The sequence below is a fragment of the Haematobia irritans genome, chromosome 1 (assembly GCF_050003625.1).
Source record: "Haematobia irritans isolate KBUSLIRL chromosome 1, ASM5000362v1, whole genome shotgun sequence".
NCBI classification, from domain to species: Eukaryota; Metazoa; Arthropoda; class Insecta; order Diptera; family Muscidae; genus Haematobia; species Haematobia irritans.
The window spans coordinates 231,551,751-231,576,288 of record NC_134397.1 but is presented as its reverse complement, the minus strand read 5'-3'; the positions used below and the strand labels follow the sequence as shown (position 1 = coordinate 231,576,288).

General features: G+C 33.8%; 1 protein-coding gene, 5 long non-coding RNA genes and 2 other non-coding genes across 8 annotated transcripts; 6 read left to right on the top strand and 2 right to left on the bottom strand.

The window, feature by feature from the left end:
- Positions 1–1,267: 1,267 nt before the first annotated feature.
- LOC142219536 (uncharacterized) lies at positions 1,268–1,565 on the top strand. The gene is made up of 2 exons (XR_012717623.1): positions 1,268–1,310; positions 1,376–1,565. It is a non-coding gene; the product is annotated as an uncharacterized LOC142219536 (long non-coding RNA).
- Positions 1,566–2,990: 1,425 nt separating this feature from the next.
- On the top strand, positions 2,991–9,511 carry RpS7 (ribosomal protein S7). Its single transcript, XM_075294140.1, has 4 exons — positions 2,991–3,110; positions 3,479–3,643; positions 3,717–4,049; positions 9,193–9,511. Exons 2-4 carry the CDS (start codon positions 3,479–3,481, stop codon positions 9,274–9,276), a joined length of 582 nt encoding a protein of 193 aa, XP_075150255.1. The 5' UTR covers positions 2,991–3,110; the 3' UTR covers positions 9,277–9,511.
- Positions 7,841–7,981, top strand: LOC142222849 (small nucleolar RNA psi18S-1377). The gene has a single exon (XR_012718443.1). It is a non-coding gene; the product is annotated as a small nucleolar RNA psi18S-1377 (small nucleolar RNA).
- LOC142222848 (small nucleolar RNA psi18S-1377) lies at positions 8,491–8,615 on the top strand. Its single transcript, XR_012718442.1, has one exon. It is a non-coding gene; the product is annotated as a small nucleolar RNA psi18S-1377 (small nucleolar RNA).
- A 5,102-nt stretch (positions 9,512–14,613) lies between the features above and the next one.
- On the bottom strand, positions 14,614–15,854 carry LOC142219534 (uncharacterized). Its single transcript, XR_012717621.1, has 2 exons — positions 15,772–15,854; positions 14,614–14,742 (listed from the first exon to the last, which is right to left on the bottom strand). It is a non-coding gene; the product is annotated as an uncharacterized LOC142219534 (long non-coding RNA).
- LOC142219535 (uncharacterized) lies at positions 15,108–15,617 on the bottom strand. Its single transcript, XR_012717622.1, has 2 exons — positions 15,379–15,617; positions 15,108–15,321 (listed from the first exon to the last, which is right to left on the bottom strand). It is a non-coding gene; the product is annotated as an uncharacterized LOC142219535 (long non-coding RNA).
- Positions 15,855–17,544: 1,690 nt separating the features above from the next.
- Positions 17,545–17,880, top strand: LOC142219533 (uncharacterized). Its single transcript, XR_012717620.1, has 2 exons — positions 17,545–17,635; positions 17,703–17,880. It is a non-coding gene; the product is annotated as an uncharacterized LOC142219533 (long non-coding RNA).
- A 5,883-nt stretch (positions 17,881–23,763) lies between these two features.
- Positions 23,764–24,336, top strand: LOC142219532 (uncharacterized). Its single transcript, XR_012717619.1, has 2 exons — positions 23,764–23,886; positions 23,995–24,336. It is a non-coding gene; the product is annotated as an uncharacterized LOC142219532 (long non-coding RNA).
- Positions 24,337–24,538: the final 202 nt, after the last annotated feature.

The following is a 24,538-nucleotide window of genomic DNA, read 5'->3' as shown; positions in this document are numbered from 1 at the left end:
ATGCCTACCCAATAAACACAGGATGAGCGTTTTTCAAATGCAACAATTTTTCAGTTTGAGGGTAAATATAATTTTCAACATAAATTCAACTTGACTTGAAATAGCTCATCTTCAATACATCTTCAAATTGTTTGCGAATTACTTTCCATTTGCCAAAATGTTGACGAAATCTTTGAAAAGGTGTTGAAGATAATATGAGAAAACTTTGACAAAACACTACCCTAAAATGCAACGAAAAAACCATGTGGTTTTCAATACTTATTTGTGCATCGAAGTTCGTGGTCAATTGGAAGAAATAAAAAAATGGAAAATTTTAGACAAATAACCAAATAGTTTATAAAAATAGGTAAGTGAAAATAAAAAATGAAATAAAACTTTATGGAAGTCACTAAATGTATATCTCTTTGCAGAAAACTAAAATGATGGATTCTACGTTCTTGAAAACATTAAAAAGCTGACCGGTGAAAAAATGGCCCTGCCAGCATTTCAAAGTTCCATTTCATCCTCATCGCTACCACAGACTCGTATGTGACACTGCAACAATCGCCAACTGTGATAGTATTTTGCCATCACTATTCGCATGAAAGTATTTTGCCATCACTATTGTTACAGGAACCATTTTATATTTTGTGAAACACCAAGCACAACTAGCTTCTTATAATTTATTTAAATAAAAATGATAATGAAGTGCTGAAAACATAGTTATTTCGCTTAAAATTGTGAAAGGTATATTGCTGAACAATTTTTGACTTTCCAAATGGAATAAAGTGATAGTTTTTCAAATATTTTTCCAGACACGCCGCCTCCATTGGGAATAAAAGCACTGGCTGATAAACGCTACAACATGTAACATGTAACTTGCAACTTGAAACTCAACTTCAATCTTTTATTAAAGCATAAAAATATATTAAATGTGATGTGATAGTCGTATAAATGTTATATTTATGAGAATTTATAAATGTTTAATAAAATTAATAATCATCTAACAATCGTGTTTTACTTGACCACAATGATTCTTTTACAACTATCTTAAAATGCACTTTCTCTGATTGTTTGAAGGGGCTCTTATTGGCGTCTTTCTAAATGTATCCAGAAGGGCACCTAATAATTGCACTCATGCGATACTTTTTTGTAGTAACTTGGCGTGGTACAACTTCTCAATAGTGACGGCGCTTTTCCGAGGAGTTTTGGATATCGTATACGACTGTTTTCGACGTAGTGGGGATTCTCAGAAGCGCCCCCAAATTCAACAAATGTTGGCAGGGGGTGGACAATTAACTGGAACTGTTTCAAATAGTTTATAATAATTGGTAAGTCAATATGAAAAATTAAATCAACACTTTAGAGAAGTCACTAAATTTAAATCTCTTTGCAGAAAACTAAAATCTTTGGATGCTACATTCTTGCAAACATTAAGAAGCTGACCAATGAAAAATGAGTGACTTATCGACAATAAAAAGTTTCCAGAAACATTACAAGTGCAACCAATTAAAATTGTTAAAAACAACAAATTGTTGAAATCAAAAAACTTCTGGATGAAAATGTGCAGCACATCGTCAGTTTAATTCATATGCTATTATCAGTTTAAAATGCAAGGCATATTAATTAAAGGTAAAGTCACGAGCAAACGTGAGTACACCACATGATATTTAGAAAGTCAAACTAAAATGGCAGGTCACTTAAGTTGACATTTTGTGTATGTGTAGTGTTGTTATATTGTAATATTTATGTACACAAAGAATGTAAACAAACCTACTAAACGTAAACAAAGCCTTTGGCAAGATGAATGTCGATATTAGTCACCTGATTGCATGACTTTACCTCTTTAATATGCCTTGTTTAAAATGGATATTTTGTGAATTCCTTCTGCTGGAAATCAATTCTAACACGCGGTCAGTACGTTCCTAATTTCAAATTACCCGCATGTTAATAAATTTTAATGCTGTTTTATGACACCAAAAGGAAGGAAAACGAATTATCAATGCAAAAGTGTTTAAGATGTTTAAAGTTTTGTTGTTTGTTTTTATTTAGTTCTTATTTGTTGATATGTTTAATAAGATTATTAATTATCAATTGGTATTGTAGTGTATTATGTAGTGTAGTGCATTATTATATATTTTATTTTGATGAAAATGAATAAATTATACAAAATTCATAGAATTTTGGCTTTGACTTTCAATTTGAAGTGTGGATATCATTCATACAAATTTAGGTTGAAAAGTATTTGCAACGATGTTAATTTTGAATTTGACTCGCATCGAAAATTGTTTGACAAATTATTGAGTAGCGATGCATTTCAATTTGAGGATAACACTTGAGATATTATTGCTAATGTGTTGAATTTCACTGTTGAGGGTAATGTCTGTTTTTTGTTGAGAACGCGAATTTCTCAACAATTTCTCAACTTGAATATTTCCCTAATCCTTTGCGAAAATGTTTGAAAAATTGTTGAAATTTAGTATTTTTCAAACGGTTGTGTTTATTGGGTAGTACTAAGTTCGTTTTTGCGAAAAACGAATATCTTCATTTATCTCCGTAAATAGGGTCTCAAGCCCCGGGATTTTAACTTATTTATGCGAAATAATATACCTGCCTATATTTTCGTGCGAAAAATCCAGGGTTGTATAAATATGTGTTTGAAAATGCTCAAAACAAAGATTTCGTATTTATTCCGCGCTAACGTTTTTTATATGGAGTATAACAGTTCTTCGTGCGAAAACGTTATCTTAGTACTAGGCTTAAGGTAGAATTACATACCATTCGTTGAAATTTCTCTTTGAAATCAAAAGCTCGAATAGTCTGCAGCAAGCAGAAAAAAATTAACACTTCCCTCAACGCATGGTGTGTAATTCAACCTTTATAGTCTGTAATGCGTCATACATTTTTAATCATTATTTGAGCGTGTCACACAATATTATACAATTCGTACAATCAATCTGAACGATAAATACGTACCATCTCTAATGCCAATTTGGCGAGTAAGATACAACCCTGGCTGTAACTACAGCCAACTTTAGGCGTTTGTTTGACAGCAGCAACGAGTAATTTGAAGGAAATTACTGTTCAGGGGTTCTCTTTTACTTCCTTTTCTGTCAAAATAATTGACTAAGGTTGGTGTATTTTTTGATAGTCTTTGAAATAAAAACGAAAATAATGCCAAACGAAGCTAAACAAATACAAAAATGTGAATAAAAAATAAAAACGTATATAAAAATATGGAAATTAGTGAATAAAGAATTTAAATATCCTAATAAATCGACAAGATGTTCGATGATTGAAGTTGTGTTTGAAAAATTCTTACAACCGGCCAAGGAAGAATAAATATAAAAGCCATAAAGTGATGGGACATTTCGCTTAGTTAAATTAAACTAAAGTGGCCTTTGTTGATAGTTACCAATGTGCTTGTGTAAATACTAACAAAATGTTTTGTTTTTATTGTTATTTTTTTCCTTGCTGATGCTGCTGCTGGCTGCTACAGATGATTGGCTCCAAGATTATCAAGCCCGGTGGCGCTGAGCCCGATGACTTTGAGAAATCTATTGCCCAAGCTCTTGTTGAGCTCGAGGCCAACAGTGACCTCAAGCCTTATTTGAGAGATTTGCACATTACACGTGCCCGTGAAATTGAATTTGGCACCAAGAAGGTAAGCTACCAGGGTCAGTAACTAATGCTAGAGACTTTTTATTTTAATTTGCTTTTGTTTATATTCCTTTTAGGCTGTCATCATCTATGTTCCCATTCCCCAACAAAAAGTGTTCCAAAAGATCCAAATCATTTTGGTTCGTGAATTGGAGAAGAAATTCTCTGGCAAACATGTCGTTGTTGTTGGCGAACGTAAAATCTTGCCCAAGCCCACACGCAAGGCCAGAAATCCATTGAAACAAAAGCGTCCACGTTCCCGCACTTTGACCGCTGTCTACGATGCCATCTTGGAAGATTTGGTCTTCCCTGCTGAAATTGTTGGCAAGCGTATCCGTGTTAAGTTGGATGGCTCCCAATTGATTAAGGTCCATTTGGATAAGAATCAACAAACCACCATTGAACATAAAGTGAGTAGTTGTGAATGTATACAAAGGAGATTATTAATGCAAAGTGATTATATTTAAGTGAATCATAGGACATAGTTTATTTTTTGGAATCGTAGGATATATTGGATGAGATCAGACTTTCAAAGGAAGGTTGTTTTTTCAGTTGGGAAAATCAGTTGTTTCTAGATCGATAATCTATTCCAAAGGATAACTGACATCGAATGTTACCGTCTCAAAATAAGACGAATCTTTTGAGAAATGTTCTGCCATGATGGCCAACACAGTGTCCAAAATTAGAAGGTGGCCGCTTAGAGGTTAATTTTTATGTGGGTCTTATTCGCTCTTAGTGCCTTATTTTTGGGAAAATATTTTTCTTGTTAAAGTGAGAAAAATTTTATGGGCCCCTCACCGAATTGCATAAATTTCATATATGTTCTGTCATTCGGTCATCTGATTCCAACGAAGTGACCCATTGCCGGGGGAGGTACCCGGGTCTTGAGATATAGCCCTCCAAAGGGTTCATAAAAACTTGATATATATCTTTTGTTTGTTGTCCAATCTGAACAAACTTCGTATCGTATGGAAGCTTATTTAATGCACTTTTTTACATATTTATTTTGGGAGATATAAACAAAAAGAGAAAATGTTTACCCTAATTTTTTAATATATTAGTTGTATCTCAAAAAGTCTTCGATTATACCCTAAGATTTTTCTTAAATAGTTTGAAAGCCTATATTCTGGTCCTTCGATTGACTATTACTGAAATATTTTTTCCCCCTTTATGTCTGCGTTAGCCCCTTGGGCCTATGTGAGCCCACTTTGGATTCTGTCCATAGGAGAAAGTCTTACTGCCTGTTCATGGTCAACGATTCGTCAACAATCCCATATTGATATCTCGAAAACCAGAGTCTGTGGAATTATTTCGGTGTTCGATATTAAATCATTAATAATGAGTTCATGACAAATTGCAGCATTTTCTAGCAAATATATCTAAAGTTATTTTAGTTTCAATCTAGACGAACGATTCGTCTCGAGTCGATTTTGGATTTCATGAACAGGCAGTTAAACCCCGCCCGCAGGCCGGCCACTTTTTCCCCTTGGGTCTGCGTTAGCACACTTTAGACTGTCCATAGGAGACAGTTTTAAACCCCGGCCAAAGGCCGTCAATTTTTCCCCTCCTTGGGACTGCCTTAGCCCATTTTGGACGCTGTCCATAGGAGAAAGTATTAAACCCCGGCCGAAAGTCTAGTTTTCGAGTTAAAGACCTCTAAACATGAGCTTTCTTTCTTTTTCTAAATTAGATGCAGGTTTTTAAATTAATTTTAGAATTCTTTGAATTTGTAATTTTTTGTATTGAAAAAAAAAAAAAAATAAATAAATAAGTACAAATTTTGTGGGAGAAGCGATAGGCTTCGAAATCTGGTCGAAGGGGCACCATAAGCGAATCGTGAGCAATGTCCAAACTGGTCTAGCGCGAATCCAAAATTTAAATTGCGCGATCGTTTTGAAAAGGTTTTATTTGAATATCATATTCATTATATTTGGGTAGATTTTGTGCGCTGGATACAAAGTCCAATATAATCGACAATGGAAACATACGAGCCCATAACAACGAATATAGATAGACTTTTCCGTAAAACAAATCTACATTTCAAAATCTTCGTCTTGGTAAAAATAGGACCAACCGGACCAAATTGTTGATGTTTTTGCCTTTTTCCATTGGATTTTAGCCATATATCCATAGATTCAACAAAATCATTTAGTAACCGACCGCAGGTGTTTTTCTTTCACGCCTTAAATTACCTTCGGTGGACTAGGTGATAGCTATGAACTTATAGCTTATATTCGAATTTTCTGCAAATATTTATAAAATTAGATCAAAACTAAATTTGATCTCTGAACGGAAGGTACTTAACCAAAATTAAGGTCCCAAACAATTTCAAACCAAAAAAATTAACCCATTCGATATAGGACTTTAGAATACATGATGAATATGCATTTCGAAACAACATAAATAAAGACGAGGAGATACACCTTCCATGCTGTAAAAGGTTGACTGATAAGTCCCCGGTCTAAGAAAGAAAAACACATTTTTTTGTCAAAATTCGTTTTTATTATTCAATATAGTTCCCTTCAAGAGCGATACAACGATTATAACTACATTCTAATTTTTTGATACCATTTTGGTAGTACTCCTTCGGTTTTGCCTCAAAATAGGCCTCAGTTTCGGCGATCACCTCTTCATTGCAGCCAAATTTTTTCCCTGCGAGCATCCTTTTGAGGTCTGAGAACAAGAAATGTCGCTGGGGGCCAGATCTGGAGAATACGGTGGGTGGGGAAAGCAATTCGAAGCCCAATTCATGAATTTTTGCCATCGTTCTCAATGACTTGTGGCACGGTGCGTTGTCTTGGTGGAACAACACTTTTTTCTTCTTCATATGGGGCCGTTTTGCCGCGATTTCGACCTTCAAACGCTCCAATAACTCCATATAATAGTCACTGTTGATGGTTTTTCCCTTCTCAAGACAATCTATAAAAATTATTCCATGCGCATCCCAAAAAACAGAGGCCAATACTTTGCCAGCGGACTTTTGAGCCTTTCCACGCTTCGGAGACGGTTCACCGGTCGCTGTCCACTCAGCCGACTGTCGATTGGACTCAGGAGTGTAGTGATGGAGCCATGTTTCATCCATTGTCACATATGGACGGAAAAACTCGGGTGTATTACGAGTTAACAGCTGCAAACACCGCTCAGAATCATCAACACGTTGTTGTTTTTGGTCAAATGTGAGCTCGCGCGGCACCCATTTTGCACAGAGCTTCCGCATATCCAAATATTGATGAATGATATGACCAACACGTTCCTTTGATATCTTTAAGGCCTCTGCTATCTGCTCGATCAACTTCATTTTAGGTCATTCAAAATCATTTTGTGGATTTTTTTTTTGATGTTTTCTTCGGTAACCACCTCTGCGTTCACCGTCCTCCGTGCTCATTTCACCACGCTTGAATTTTGCATAGCAATCAATTATTGTTGATTTCCCTGGGGCAGAGTCTGGAAACTCATTATCAAGCCAAGTTTTTGCTTCCACCGTATTTTTTTCCCTTCAGAAAACAGTATTTTATCAAAACACGAAATTCCTTTTTTTCTATTTTTTTTTTACAATAACAAAAGTTGCTTCACAAAAGACGCTCTATCTAACAAACTAATTGACTTACAGACGTCAAATTTTGACACGAATCATTTGAAGGTTGTGTGTGTCAGACCGGGGACTTATCAGCCAACCTGTTAGTTCATACCAAAGTTAGGTTAGGTGGCAGCCCGATATATCAAGCTCACTTAGACTATTCAATCCATTGTTATACCACATTGGTGAACTTCTCTCTTATCACTGAGTGCTGCCCGATTCCATGTTAAGCTCAATGAAAAGGGACCTCCTTTTTATAGCCGAGTCCGAACGGCGTTCCACATTGCAGTGAAACCACTTAGAGAAGCTTTGAAACCCTCAGAAATGTCACCAGCATTGATGAGGTGGGATAATCCACCGCTGAAAAACTTTTTGGTGTTCGGTCGAAGCAGGAATCGAACCCACGATCTTGTGCATGCAAGGCGGGCATGCTAACGATTGCACCACGGTGGCTCCCTAGTTCATACCAAAGTAAAAAGGAAATCTCATCCATATAATTTAAATTACAATGTAATTTGTTTAAAACGAAAAAAATTGTTATTTTGAAAAATTATCTACAAAATGAATAGTGCAGATTGTGTCATCCAATATATTCTACATATATTTTTCATAGTATTTAAAATAATGTCCTTGTGTTATTTGCTGATTGTTTTATACCAAGATCAGTGATTGTCAAAAAGGACAAATAGTAATACCAATGTCTCGTTATTGTTTGAAATAGGCCATTATTAGCCGTTTAAGCATTTCCATACATTGGTTATAATAGCACAGTACAAAATAAAGGAATAAAAAAATAATTTTAGTTAATAAGCATATATATTTTATTTTATATTTTGTCCTTGTGTTAATTGCTGAATTAATGACCACTAGTCACAGTGATCGTCAAAAAGGACACAAAGTAAATACCAAGGAATATAGCTTTTTCATTTCATAATTTGTGGCATTGGTCAGCAAATTGCCAAAAACGAAGGGCTTTCCTACAAATTGATAAAGCAAATTTATATATAGGTTATATTAAGAGTTTTTTTTTTATTTTTTCTATATTTTATAAATGGCATATATGTTGTAAAGATATAAATAATTTCGTCCTTGTGTTAATTGCTGAATTAACGACCTCTAGTCGCAGTGATCGTCAAAAAGGACAAACAAAAAAACCCAAGTACTACTTTTCGATTCTAAAATAATTTTGAAAATCTTTACACGATTACAAAATAAAAAAGTATTTCCATAAAATTTAACACCACATCAATTAATTCTTTTTATTCCTTTATACACCGTTCTTGTGTTTTTTGTTGATTGTCTTAACTAAAATCAATGATTGTCAAAAAGAACGTATATTAAAGTTGAACAACAACTCGTTATTGTCTATACTCCATAAAAACAAAGTATCGTCATATTCCATTTGTTGTTTACAATTGAAATATATAAATTTATTGGTCACCAAATTTTAAGTCGTTTATTTGCCTCCCTTATACGTTTTATTTTAAGTATTAAGGGACTTCCTACAAAACGGCAGATCAAAGAATTTTTAAAATTTTCTATAAATATCCTAGACTCTTTGTGAAGGGTATTTAGATTTTAAATATTTACATTTCAAAATTTAAGTGATCAAGTATTTCCAGGCCGTCTATTTGCCTCCTGTACACGTTTTTATTCAAAGTGTTACAGGACTTCCTACAAAACGGCATATAAAACAAATTTTCGAATGAAATTATGAATTCCTTTGATTCAATTTGAGAGGAATTTTATTCTAGAATTTGATACGCTCAATCGATATGAATTTATTTAGTTTTTCTTTCATTGTTTAACCGATACTATTTTATATAAGTAATTTACCAAATATTCTATAAATGTTAGTTTTAATTTTTAATTAAATTAGTTTTTAAGTTAATACTACCTTAAGTTTTTATCGTTTGCATCATTGATTTGATTTTTCACAATGCTAATGTTGTTTCTCCTTTTTATTGTCATTACAGGTTGACACCTTCACCTCGGTCTACAAGAAACTTACTGGCCGTGATGTCACCTTCGAATTCCCCGACAACTATTTGACCATGTAAATTGTCAATAAATTATTTTTATAGTCCAAAAAACTGAAACATTGTTATACACGTGTGTCACTTGTTTATTGTGTGAAAACGAAAGAAAATATGGGGCTTAAGAAAAGAAGGAGTAGTAAAGGAAGTCGTAAGGTTTTGTAAAAACTTCTGAAATTCAGAAGATTTTTTACAAACAAAAGAAAACCTCAAACAATTAAGAAATAAAACAATCCTTACAAGGAATTGTAAAACAAAACATGTATTTTTTTATTTTTGAAATGGTGTGCTGAATAAATTACGTATTGAGTACTATGTTGCTACGTATTGAGGACAAAAAGCTAACAATTCATAGTATTTCAGAATTGTTAGAATTTGACTATGTCGTTTTTCATGGAGCGAGTCACCTATTACATCTGAAGTTCACCACCTGTGGTATGAGGTTCACCACCTATGTGAAAGGAAATCCAGACATTTTTCGATCAGAAGTCCTAAGAAAATTTGGTCAAAACTTTGTAAGATACTTTACAGTATGTAGTGGCTTACCGTAAGGAATTTTCTTGTTTTATTTTCTTTTTTGTGATAAACCCTAAAAAATTCAGCTGAAAAACAAGTAAGGAAAGTCTAAAGTCGGGCGGGGCCGACTATATTATACCCAGCAACACTTTGTAGATCTAAATTTTCGATACCATATCACATCCGTTGGGTGCTATATATAAAGGTTTATCTCAAATACATACATTTAAATATCACTCGATCTGGACAGAATTTAATAGACTTCTACAAAATCTATAGGCTCAAAATTTAAGTCGGCTAATGCACTAGGTTGGATTGCTGGGAGCTATATAAAGGTTTGCATTTCCAGATACAAATACTTATAATGGAGACAATTTTTTGTACATGTATAAAATCTCTAGAATTAAAATTGAAATTGGCTAACGCCCTGGAATGAAACACAATGTTAATAAAAAAATATGGGAAGTATGAAGCGAGAGAAATTTTGAGGCAATTGTACAAAAGAGCATTTGCGATTTATCAGGCGATACTTATGTATTCGAGATATAGGACAATTAGAGTAATATTTACAATTTTTGCTACTCAGCAGTGGCGATTTTACAAGGATATTGGTTAGATCTCGCCAAGATATGTGGTCAAGTGTGGGTTGTGATATATTATTTGGTCTAGTCGGGCGACTTGGAGCCTCATTTAAAACTCAACCGTTCTGTGGAAAGTCTGGCATTACAGTGTGTAGGCTATGACTAAGATATGGGGAAATCATCACAGAATTTTGTGTAAAGTGTGGCAATTTAGCCATATTTGTTTAAACCGGAAAAACGAATATATGGAGGCTTTATCTAATTCTGAACCAAATTAGATCAAACTTGACACATTTAAATATCATATTAAATATATTCTCCGTGGAAACTATGCAGTCAATTGGAGGAAAATCCCATTGAAAATGGGTCTAAAATATGAAATAGTCTACCATATTTTCCCAACTCTGGTGTACATATAACGGGAGCTATATATAATCTGAACCGATTTCGACTAAATTTGACATGCATAGTTAGAATAATAATTCTGTTATCTCTGCAAAATTTCACGTAAATGGGAGTTTAACTTTCGCCCCCGTAGTCATTTGAGTATAAATCGGGCGAAAGATATATATGGAGCTATATCTAAATCTGAACCGATTTCAACCAAATTTGGCACACTTACCGATACTGTTAAACGTACTCCTTGTGCAAAATTTGAACCAAATCACGGCAAAACTCTAGCTTTTGAGACCATATAAGTTCAAATCGGACGAAAGATATATATGGGAGCTATATCTAAATTTGAACCGATTTCAATCAAATTTACCAAGCATTGGTAGAATGTCAAGTCTACTCTTTATGCAAAATTTCACATAAATCGGTAGTAAACTTTGGCCTCTGTGGTCATATGAGTCTAAAACGGACGAGAGATATATATGGGAGCTATATCTAAATCTGAACCGATTTGAATCAAATTTACCAATCATTGGTAGAATGTCAATTCTACTCTTTATGCAAAATTTCACGTAAATCGGTAGTAAACTTTGGCCTCTGTGATCATATGAGTCTAAAACGGACGAGAGATATATATGGGAGCTATATCTAAATCTGAACCGATTTGAATCAAATTTACCAAGCATTGGTAGAATGTCAATTCTACTCTTTATGCAAAATTTCACGAAAATCGGTAGTAACCTTTGGCCTCGAGCTATATCTAAATCTGAACCGATTTAGCTGATATTTTGCAAGTTTTTCGAGACTCATAAAATATTCGGATGTACTGAATTTGAAGAACATCGGTTGATAAATACGCCAATTATGACCAGATCGGGGATAAATATTTATGGCAGCTATATCTAAATCTGAACCGTTTTTTTTCCAAAAATCAATAGCGATTGTCTGTCCCAAAAACGACCCTATGCCAAATTTGAGGACGATCGGACTTAAACTGCGACCTGTACTTTGCGCACAAAAATACATGAACAGACAGACGGACGGACAGACAGACAGACAGACGGACATCGCTAAATCGACTCAGAATTTAATTCTAAGACGATCGGTATACTAAACGATGGGTCTCAGACTTTTTCTTTTTGGCGTTACATACAAATGCACAAACTTATTATACCCTGTACCACAGTAGTGGTGAAGGGTATAAAAATGGGGTATTAGAGGATTAAAGAATTATGTCTACTATCACCTGAAGTACTATTTTGAATCAATTCATTTAGAAATATTAAATGTTTCACAATCAATGCCTTCGAAATTTTTCAACCATAATTCCAAAAGACGTGATAAATAACAGGTTGGCTGATAAGTCCCCGGTCTGACACATAGATGGCGTCGCAAGTATTAAATGCATATTATTTTTATATAGTACGTCTGTAAGTTAGTTTGTGAGATAGAGCGTCTTGTGTGAAGCAACTTTTGCTATTGTGAAAAAAATGGAAAAAAAGGAATTTCGTGTTTTGATAAAATACTGTTTTATGAAGGGGAAAATACGGTGGAGCAAATACTTGGCTTGATAATGAGTTTCCGGACTCTGCCCCAGGGAAATCAACAATAATTGATTGGTATGCAAAATTCAAGCGTGGTGAAATGAGCACGGATGACGGTGAACGCAGTGGACGCCCGAAAGAGGTGGTTACCGACGAAAACATCAAAAAAAAAATCCACAAAATGATTTTGAATCACTGTAAAATGAAGTTGATCGAGATAGCAGAGGCATTAAAGATATCAAAGGAACGCGTTGGTCATATCATTCATCAATATTTGAATATGCGGAAGCTCTGTGCAAAATGGGTGCCGCGCGAGCTCACATTTGACCAAAAATAACAACGTGTTGATGATTCTGAGCGGTGTTTGCAGCTGTTAACTCGTAATACACCCGAGTTTTTCCGTCGATATGTGACAATGAAACATGGCTCCATCACTACACTCCTGAGAAATTTGGCTGCAATGAAGAGGTGATCGCCGAAACTGAGGCCTATTTTGAGGCAAAACCGAAGGAGTACTACCAAAATGGTATCACAAAATTTGAAGGCCGTTATAATTGTTGTATCGCTCTTGAAGGGGACTATGTGGAATAATAAAAACGAATTTTGACAAAAAAAATGTGTTTTTCTTTGTTAGACCGGGGACTTATCAGCCAACCTGTTAATCAAATGACACATGTTTCAAATCAAATGAAACCGTTTTTATTTCAAATGGAAACGTTTTTTTGAATTCTTTCCAATTAGCCCACAAACTTTTTATAGAATAAATTGCTATATCGCTAATAACAACAATATACGTTTTTGTTTAAAATTGCTAAAATTATTTCTTATCCAAGTTTTATTTTAAAAACGCACTTTTTTAAATTGAATATATGTAAATATTACTCATAAATGTTTCAATTAAATTAGAGTCACTATCACTAATCGTTAATATTGTCATAGGAAATTTCATCAATTGAAAAATCCAATCACAATAATTTTTTTTTCGGAAGAGATTTAAAAATAAAACAAATTTCTTTGAGGTCTGCTGTAAAATAAGGGTTTGGTGTCATTATATCTAAAAATACCAATGATCTAAAGTATGAATTCGCATTAAAATATGGGTCAAAATATTATTAAACATTACAAAAGATTCATTTGACCTGCATTTGAAATGTGGGTATTAAGTTCGAGTTTAGCCGCTAAAATCATAATTTTTTCACGATTACTTTTCTACAATAATCTATTTAAAAGAATACAAACTTTGTGAAAATTTGCTTTGGGCTTTTCCAAACCAAGTTATAAAAAAATTTGGAACAAATATGTATAATTTTATCTTTACTGATTTAGTTTTCACTTTAAAGGTGAGTATTAAGTTCGAGTTTAGCCGCTAAAATCGTCATGTTTTCACTAAAGTGAAAACTAAATCAGTAAAAAAGGCATAAAATTATACATATTTGTTGCAGATTTCATTATAACTTGATGGGGAATAGCACAAAGCTAATTTTCACAAAGTTTGTATTCCATAAAATGGATTATTAAAGAAAAGTAATCGTGAAAAAATGACGATTTTAGCGGCTAAACTCGAACTTAATACTTTTGACCATTAAAAAAGTAACGGTCGTTACTTTATAAATGTGCTGTTTTCATATTTCGGAAACAAATATCATGTATTGTAAAAATTTGCACAGAATATGTCAAGTAAAAAATCTGATTAAATTCTTTGTAATGTTTTCTTTCAGTAATAGGTTTGTTTTCAAATCAAAGAAAATTATTTATCAAAAAAAAAAAAATTATTCCGGACGACAGTGTTCGTGTCGAACATATCCCATATATTGTGCACATTATAAGTTAAGTCCGAAGGCATAATCGATACTGCTGCATGTCTATGGGATCGATAACACATTTACGATTATTTAGTCATCGCCGACAAGTCGTACCGATGCGACACACTGTAATGCGCTTTACAGACTGTCAGTTATTCCGGACGACAGTGCTCGTGTCGAACATATCCCATATATTGTGCACAATATAAGTTAAGTCCGAAGGCATAATCGATACTGCTGCATGTTTATGGGATCGATAACACATTTACCGATTATTTAGTCATCGCCGACAAGTCGTATCGATCCGACACACTGTAAGATTCTTTACAAACACCGACATTCCGTCCGGAATAACTGATAATATGTAAAGCGCATAAGATTCTTTACAAACACCGACATTCCGTCCGGAATAACTGATAGTCTGTAAAGCGCATAAGATTAGGATGAGTTCACATTCATATTCCAATTATTTATTTTACAACACAAATTTATAATCACCTAGGGATAAAAAATGAAAAAGTCCCATTTGTTTCAAGTATATTATTTTATTTTACAACAAGAATCTTAAAGCCAATTTTTTTATAAATATTTTATCTTTAGAACACAAATGCAAAAAAAAAAACTTTCGTCCATTACCTTATCCAATCTTTATATCTGAAAATAAAGAGTAAATAAATCATATAAGGAAATAAATAGCAAATAAATAACAAAAAGTTTAAAGTTCAAAAGTTGTTACAATTTCAGATGCCTAAACTAAGTACTTTCCCTGCCAACATTTTTTGAATTTGGGGACTCTTTTGAGAATCCCCACTACGTCGAAAACAATCATATACGACATCAAAAACTCGTCGGAAAAGCGCCGTCACTATTGAGAAGTTGTACCACGCCAAGTTACTACAAAAATGTTTCGCATGAGTGCAATTATTAGGTGCCTTTATAGATCAATTTAGAACGACGCCAATAAGGGACCCTCCAAACAATCAGAAAAAGTGCATTTTAAGATAGTTGTAAAAGAATCATTGTGGTCGAGTAAAACACGTTTGTTTAGATATTTATTAATTTGATTAAACATTTACAAATTCTTAAAAATATAACATTTATACCACTATCACATTACATTTAACATAATTTTTGGCATTAATGATGATGTTGAGTTACAAGTAGCGAGTTAGATGTTGCTGCGTCTATCAACCAGTGTTTTTATTCCATGGAGGCAGCGTGTCTGTAAAATATCTGAAAAACAATCACTTTATTCCATTTGGAAAATCACCAAATTGTTCACCAATATACCTTTCACAATTTTAAGCGTATAATCTATGTTTTCAGAACTTTATTTTCGTTTTTATTTAATTAAAATATAACAAGCTGGTTGCGCTTGGCGTTTCACAAAAAATAAAATGGCTTTTGTAAAAGTAGTGATGGCAAAATACATGTATGTACTTTTTGATGTACCTTTTCATGATGGTTGAAGTGACATTTACGAGTCTGTGGTAACGATGAGGTTGAAATGGAACTTTGAAATGCTGGCAGGGTTATTGAAATGTTCTTCAAATGACTGTCCAGTATAAATGATTAAGTATCTCAAAATGTTGGTAAGTTTACATATAAATTAGTATGTTGATTATTTGCTTTATATATAAATTTTGGCAATTAGCCACTGTGCTTTGCACACATGCTACTCACTTATATGGGTATTGATATTAATATTTGGCCGCGGCTGAGATTTGGGCTTTGGTTTCGGTTTAGGTTTCACCTTTGTTTTCTTTAGAAAATTTGAAAAAATTCATTTTCATGTATACTTTGGTCGTACTTCGATTCAAATAGATTTGATTTGGCACAACATTTCGTCGACTATAGAATTTGGGTTTTACCATACGCAAATTAAAATTTCATTGTTTATGTAGTGGTTTCAAAGAAATTGATAAGAACAATTGAATTGTTTACAGTTCATCTGAAATATTTTGAGGGCTTTAAGTTATTAATTGCATTAACGTGCCCCCTATTACCCTGCCAGCATTTCAAAGTTCCATTTCATCCTCATCGCTACCACAGACTCGTAAATGTCACCACAACCATCGCGAACTGTGATGGGGAAGCATATCAAAAAGTACAAAATGTACATGAAAGTATTTTGCCATCACTACTCTTAGAAGAGCCATTTTATTTTTTGTGAAACGCCAAGCGCAACCAGCTTGTTATATTTAAATAAAAACGAAAATAATGTTCTGAAAACATAGATATTACGCATAACATTGTGAAAGGTATATAGTGAACAATTTTTGACTTTCCAAATGGAATAAAGTGATAGTTTTTCAAATATTTTTCCAGACACGCTGCCTCCTTTGGGAATAAAAGTATTGGCTGATAGACGCTACAACATTTAACTTACAACTTGTAACTCAACATCAATCTCTTATTAATGCATAAAAATGTGTTAAATGTGATGTGATAGTCGTATAAATGTTATATTTATGAGAATTTATAAATGTTTCATAAAATTAATAAACATCTAAACAATCGTGTTTTACTTGACCACAATGATTCTTTTACAACTATCTTAAAATGCACTTGGTCTGATTGTTTGAAGGGGCTCTTATTGGCGTCCTTCTAAATGTATCCAGAAGGGCTCCTAATAATTGCACTCATGCGATACTTTTTTGTAGTAACTTGGCGTGGTACAACTTCTCAATAGTGACGGCGCTTTTCCGAGGAGTTTTGGATATCGTATACGACTGTTTTCGACGTAGTGGGGATTCTCAGAAGCGCCCCCAAATTCAAAAAATGTTGGCAGGGTTATTATGCTTGTTTTATTTTAGTACCCATGATAGAAGCAAAAATACCTTGAAAAGGTATTTTCGATGCAACGTCTGTATGGGTTATCCCCCTACCAGCATATCAAATTTCCATTTCATCCTCATCGCTACCACAGACTCGTAAGTGACACTACAACAATCGCCAACTGTGATGGGGGAAACGTATCAAAAAGTACCAAATGTACATCAAAGTATTTACCCATCACTATTGTGAGAAGAGCCATTTTATATAAATAAAAGCGAAAATGAAGAGCTGAAAACATAGCTATTTCGCTTAAAATTGTGAAAGGTATATTGGTGAACAATTTTGTACTTTAAAAATGGAATAAATTGATAGTTTCTCAGATATTTTTCCAGACACGCTACATTCATCGAGAGCTGACAGACGCTGCAACATGTAACCTTCCACTTGTAAGTCAACATCATTCTTTTATAAATTATGTTAAATGTGATAGTCGTATAAATGTTATATTCCCTGCCAGCATTCAAAGTTCCATTTCATCCTCATCGCTACCACAGACTCGTAAATGTCACCACAACCATCGCGAACTGTGATGGGGGAAGCATATCAAAAAGTATAAAATGTACATGAAAGTATTTTGCCATCACTATTGTTAGAAGAGCCATTTTATTTTTTGTGAAACGCCAAGCGCAACCAGCTTGTTATATTTTATTTAAATAAAAACGAAAATAAAGTTCTGAAAACATAGATATTACGCTTAAAATTGTGAAAGGTATATGGTGAACAATTTTCGACTTTCCAAATAGAATAAAGTGATCGTTTTTCAAATATTTTTCCAGGCACGCTGTCTCCATCGAAAATAAACAAACTGGCTGATAGACGCTGCAATATGTAACTTGCTACTTAAAACTCAACATCATTCTTTTATTAATGCAAAAAATTATGTTAAATGTGATGAGATAAACCGAAAAATGTTATATTTATAAGAAATTATAAATGTTTAATCAAATCAATAAACATCTACACGATCGTGTTTTACTTGACCACAATGATTCTTCTACAATTACCTTAAAATGCTCTTTTTCTGATAGTTTGCAGGGGTTCTTATTGGCGTCCTTCGAAATTGATCTAAATAGGCACCTAATAATTGCACTGATGAGAAACTTTTTCGTAGTAACTTGGCGTGGTACAACTTCTCAATAGTGACGGCGCTTTTCCGACGAGTTTTTGATGTCGTATATGATTGTTTTCGACGTAGTGGGGATTCTCAGAAGCGCCCCCAAATTCAAAAAATGTTGGCAGGGCCCCTACCAGCATTTCAAAGTTCCATTTCATCCTCATCGCTACCACAGACTCGTAAGTGACACTACAACAATCGCCAACTGTGATGGGGGAAACGTATCAAAAAGTACGAAATGTACATGAAAGTATTTTGCCATAACTATTGTGAGAAGAGCCATTTTATATTTTGCGAAACACCAAGCGCAACTAACTTATTATAATTTATATAAATAAAAACGAAAATGAAGTGTTGAAAACATAGTTATTTCGCTTAAAATTGTGAAAGGTATATTGGTGAACAATTTTCTACTTTCCAAATGGAATAAATTGATAGTTTCTCAGATATTTTTCCAGACACGCTGCCTCCATCGAGAATAAACACACTGGCTGATAGACGCTGCAACATGAAACCTTCCACTTGTAAGTCAACATCATTCTTTTAATAATGTAAAAAAACATGTTAAATGTGATAGTCGTATAAATGTTATATTTATAAGAGTTTATAAATGTTCAATCAAATTAATAAACATCTAAACAATCGTGTTTTACTTGACCGCAATGATTATTTTACAACTATCTTAAAATGCACTGTTTCTGATAGTTTGAAGTGGCTATTAGCGGCGTCGTTTTAAATTTATCTAAAGAGGCACCTAATAATTGCACTCATGCGATACTTTTTTGTAGTAACTTAGCGTGGTACAACTTCTCAATAGTGACTGCACTTTTGCGACGAGTTTTGGATATCGTATACGACTGCTTTCGACGTGGTGAAGCTAATACTTATGTTTGCCACTGTGTAGACGTCCTAAGTTCATTCACAGCGACGTAGTTTGTCTGTACACCGTAGATGACACATTTTCTTCTGCAAATGGGTGATTTTTAATTGTCTATATTTTGTTTTCATTCCTTTGTTCGTTTGATTAAACACCAAATTTTGTAAAAGAATATAAATTTATGTACATATACACCTCATTTTTAATACGAATTAACTTATTTGTACGGTAATTCTCATTATCTAAAAATAAATTGAGTCACTTGACTGCGCAATTGAGTGTGGTGACTGTGCACAAGGGAACTACATCCAGTGGCGTTTTTTCATATTGAAATCCTACCCACAAAATGTCGGTGGCAGTGAGTAAGACACCAATTACCATGCGATCTCTTACATTCATATAAATGTAAGAATAAAAACACCTGCAGTACCCTGCCAACATTTTTTGCATTTGGGGGCGCTTCTGAGAATCCCCAGTACGTTGAAAACAATCATATACGATATCAAAAACTCGTCGGAAAAGCGCCGTCACTATTGAGAAGTTGTACCACGCCAAGTTACTACAAAAAGGTTTCGCATGAGTGCAATTATTAGGTGCCTTTATAGATCAATTTAGAACGACGCCAATAAGAGACCCTCCAAACAATCAGAAAAAACACATTTTAAGATAGTGGTAAAAGAATCATTGTGGTCGAGTAAAACACGTTTGTTTAGATATTTAATAATTTAATTAATTATTTACAAATTCTTAAAAATATAACATTTATACCACTATCACATCACATTTAACATAATTTTTTGCAATAATGATGAGGTAGAGTTACAAGTAGCGAGTTACATGTTGCAGCGTCTATCAGCCAGTGTTTTTATTCGATGGAGGCAGCTTGTCTGTAAAATATTTGAAAAACAATCACTTTATTCCATTTGGAAAATCAAAAATTGTTCACCAATATACCTTTCACAATTTTAAGCGTAAAATCTATGTTTTCAGAACTTTATTTTCGTTTTTATTTAAATAAAATATAACAAGCTGGTTGCGCTTGGCGTTTCACAAAAAATAAAATGGCTTTTGTAAAAGTAGTGATGGCAAAATACATGTATGAAGTACATTTTGAACTTTATGATATGCTGCCCCCCATCACAGTAGGATGGTTGTAGTGACATTTACGAGTCTGTGGTAGCGATGAAGATGAAATGGAACTTTGAAATGCTGACAGGGTATATACCAATGTTCGTTTGCAGTGTTTTGCGGTGTTAAACCATATATACATACAATTAAGGGCCAGTTTCTCAATGTCTTGTTATTATTTATCGTGTCGATAAAACAGCTGATCCCATACAAAACATAAGTGTGATTGTACTCAACAACAACTACCAGCAGTTGGCATCAGGGATGGAAAATACAATTTTTAAGAAAGTACAAAAAAGGTATTTTTTGAGCGGAAAAGTACTTTTTACTAAATTCCAACAAAAATATCACTGGAAGATTATTGTCAACAGACTGAATTTTAAATAAAATAAAATTTTGACAAAATTTTCTATATCAATAAAAATTTGCAAACATTTTCTATAGAAATAAAATTTTGCAAAAAAATTCTACAGAAAAAAAATTTGCAAAATTTTTTCTAAAGAAATAAAATTTTCCAAAAATTTCCTATAGAAATAAAATTTTGACAAAATTTTCTATAAAATAAAATTTTGACAAAATTTTCTATAAAATAAAATTTTGCAAAAATTCTATATAGAAATAAAATTTTGACAACATTTTCTACCGAAATAAAAAATCGATAATATAGAATCGCATTCTTTTTTCGACTAAAACATTCTTGAAGTTCAATAAAATCCTGTTTTTGACTGTCTTTTACAAAATCGAGATTTTCTTCCCACATGAACATATCTGTTTTGCCATATTTTTAAAGGCTATTAGCAAATAAGGTTGATAAAGACTTTCTCAAAATATTAAAATATTTTGTCAAAGCTATTGTACCATAAATCTGATATCGACTCAAAAATGTCTTCACAAAAGGTACTAAATCCTTCGCGGGGGTACTACGGTACTGACCGGGGTGAAAAAGTATTGAAAAAAGTACTATAGTACTGCATTTTCCATCCCTGGTTGGCATTAGCTTAATGCGCTTTACAGACTATCAGTTATTCCGGACGGAATGTCGGCGTTTGTAAAGAATCTTAAGGGCACCTTATACGGTCGGATAAACTGCGACACAACACGTTGCGGCGACAAATCCGCTAGTATAAGGCCATGTTCGCGTGTTTCGGGGACGTGTTGTCATAAAATCAAAACAACTTTGATTTTTTCCGGTTGGGAGCAAAGACAATTAAAGAGGAAGATGTGAATTGGGCATGTTGTTATTCTTTTTTCTCAAGAACCAGAGATTAGCCCCATACATGTTCGATGAGAAGTTGCAACTTTTTTTCGGTTTCTCTTTTCATTTTGCATTCGTAACAAAACCTAATTCACTTATTTTAGTATTTTTTTAACTTTTAAAAGAACAAAAACACTTCATGAAACATTTAGTCAGTAATTTAGTGCAATCGACACAGAAATTTGCGGGAACTTTTGAGAAAATAGCAAAATAAAAATTGTCTGCATCAAACCAGTAAGTTCGAAGCGCTTTTCCTACAAGTATGGGGCTAATCTCTGGTTCTTAACACTAACACTATCAAAGCCCAAATCACATCTTCCTCTTTAATTGTCTTTGGTTGGGAGGCACAAAGCTTCACGTGTAAGGGGATGTTCGCCAAACATTAGCAAAAACAAATTTATTTTCATAATTAAATCAAGCATTTCTGCAATTAAATTAATGAGGGATCCCTAATTTAGCAGTGTGAGGGTAAAGCTTGAACGAACACACAACAAATAGGCGAACCTCTGTCGTAGTGTTTATCCGACCGTCTACGGTCCGCTCTACAGTGTGTCGGATCGATACGACTGCATTTTAAGATAGTTATGAAAGAATCATAGTGGTCAAGTAAAACACGATTGTTTAGATGCTCATTAATTTGATTAAACATTTAAAAATTCTTATAAATATAACATTTATACTACTATCACAACCCATTTAACATAATTTTTTTATAATAATAGAATGATGATGATTTACAAGTGGCAAGTTACATGTTTTTATTCTCGATGGAGGCAGCGTGTCTGGAAAAATATCTGAGAAACTATCAATTTATTCCATTTGGAAAGTAGAAAATTGTTCACCAATATACCTTTCACAATTTTAAGCGAAATAACTATGTTTTCAACACTTCATTTTCGTTTTTATTTATATAAATTATAATAAGTTAGTTGCGCTTGGTGTTTCGTAAAATATAAAATGGCTCTTCTCACAATAGTGATGGCAAAATACTTTCATGTACATTTCGTACTTTTTGATACGTTTCCCCCATCACAGTTGGCGATTGTTGTAGTGTCACTTACGAGTCTGTAGTAGCGATGAGGATGAAATGGAACTTTGAAATGCTGGCAGGGGTTTTACTACGTTGTTTTCGAGAGACCAACACTCCAATCTCCAACAGTCGTCGGTTGCGTTGGATATTGGTGGTTGAAATTCATTTTACCAATTGGTGTTTTAAGATTGCAAATATTGGTGTTTACTAAATACACTGGTCGGTTCCGGTAGATCGCCGCCGTTCTCTGCTGTGCACTGCAAATTCGGGCGGTCTCCCGAATAATATTTACTATAGCCCTCTGTTATACATAGTCTGCAACTCAAGTACGGCATCTTTTGAAGTATATGTCTTTGAAAGAGCAACGTATGCTATGAAATGTTATCGTAGTACGTTTCCGAACCATTTTGTGTGTGCAACAGGGTAACACAGGATAATTTCGATGTTTTCTAGAAGTGTGGTTTTGTACAAATTAATTTTTAAGTAACGAGTCACCCTGTGATATATGTGGTGTTGCCATTGCAACGGAATGGTATTCCGGCAGAGAGAATAAAAATACAAGAGGACGAAACTGTGAAGCGAAGCTGCGTCAGTAGGTGGCAGTCATGAGGAAAATTTCTCTAATATCATGCAGTTTGTGTCGGCGCTTCTCTCAAATATCATACAGTTTTCGTCGGCGTCACCCAGTTCAGTTCTATGCCGGCTTTACGAAACGTAAGGAAAATAGGTATAGAACCTACTTTGTAATAACAAATGTTCTTTTATATAAATCTTTTCATTCTATTAAATTTTTTGGCAAATATCATACAGTTTTCGTCGGCGTCACCCAGTTCAGTTCTTTGCCGGCTTTACGAAACCTAAGGAAAATAGGTATAGAACCTTCTTTGTAATAACAAATGTTCTTTTATATAAATCATTTCATTCTATTAAATTTTTTGGCAGACAATTTGAAATTATAACTGCCGATGGCTTTATAAAGAATTTAAAACAGCGCTTCGACCGCAACGTCGGTAATACCAAAGCTGCAGGCATTGTGCGACATCTACACGATTGACGTTTGTTGTTTTTATAGAAGAGAAATGTTCGTCCTCTTGTGTTTTTATTCTCTCTGGCAAACAATGGGGTGGTGTTGCCATTGCCTATCAAATTTTTTAAGCCATTGTTGTTAATTGTCTTCATTCAGGATTGTTCTGGTTTTCACATATTGTCGCGTAATTGAAACGATTTGAAATCGTGCGTATTAGATTTGTGTTTTTGCACATTCGAAATGAAATGTATGTTCATAGTATGGCAACGCAAATCAAGTAATGAGTTTATTGTTCAAAGTATTTTTCGGAGTTGCCAAATTCTTCATTACTTTAGCGGGTAAAATCAATTTTGATCAGTGTATTATAAAATGATTGATTTTACCAAGAACTAAACTTCGGATGAGGGTTTGATTGGTACAAATCAACTCTCAAGCGTATTGTCTATTACATCACTTTTGGTTTTGGATATATTTTTTCGTAATGGCATGAAAAAAAGCCGTAAACTATTGAATTCGCAAGCTCAAAGAAGTGCGATCAAAATTTTGCGTATTCGCAAAGTTTTTGCGAATGAATAATGAAAATTATTCTTTAAATATTGGTTTTACAATCAATCTTATAACGGTTCCCATATTTTAGTTTGGATACTATAACGGATATAATGGTTTGGATAATGTATGGATATAATTGACATTGCCATTCACATGACAAGGACATGTCTTCATTCTCTGATTGTGATTGCCCTAATCATTAGTATATTCTCTATAAGCATAATCTTTCTTTGGAAATATGTTGAGTCATCAAGTCAATAGATTTATCGTGGTTACTTTATAGTCTTTCCCCCACAGATAAGAATGTCTGTTGAATTTTATTGTATTGTATTTTAGACTATATTTAATTCACGCCAGACCCTATTCATAAATTATGGCAAATGTTTTGATTGTTTTTAATAAAGTTTGTTTCTTAAGATTTCCCCATAAATTTTGGGTTTGAGATAAGGCGAACTAGGTCTACGTTCTCATAGAATTAGTGTTCATGGTAAATAAAATGACTAATCAACTTAAAAGTTAACCCATATGGTCCGGCCCGGTCGAATCATATATACTCTCCAGTATAAAACAAATTCAAGAGATTTGCTTGAAGATGGGTCGAGGCATAAACATCAGTTAGACCTACATCAACC

Excerpts from the sequence above, each read along its gene's own strand:
- RpS7 (XM_075294140.1), top strand. The coding sequence starts at position 3,479 with ATGATTGGCTCCAAGATTATCAAGCCCGGTGGCGCTGAGCCCGATGAC. Across the intron at positions 3,644-3,716 it reads TTGAATTTGGCACCAAGAAG|GCTGTCATCATCTATGTTCC; the intron begins GTAAGCTACCAG and ends TATTCCTTTTAG. Across the intron at positions 4,050-9,192 it reads AAACCACCATTGAACATAAA|GTTGACACCTTCACCTCGGT; the intron begins GTGAGTAGTTGT and ends TTGTCATTACAG.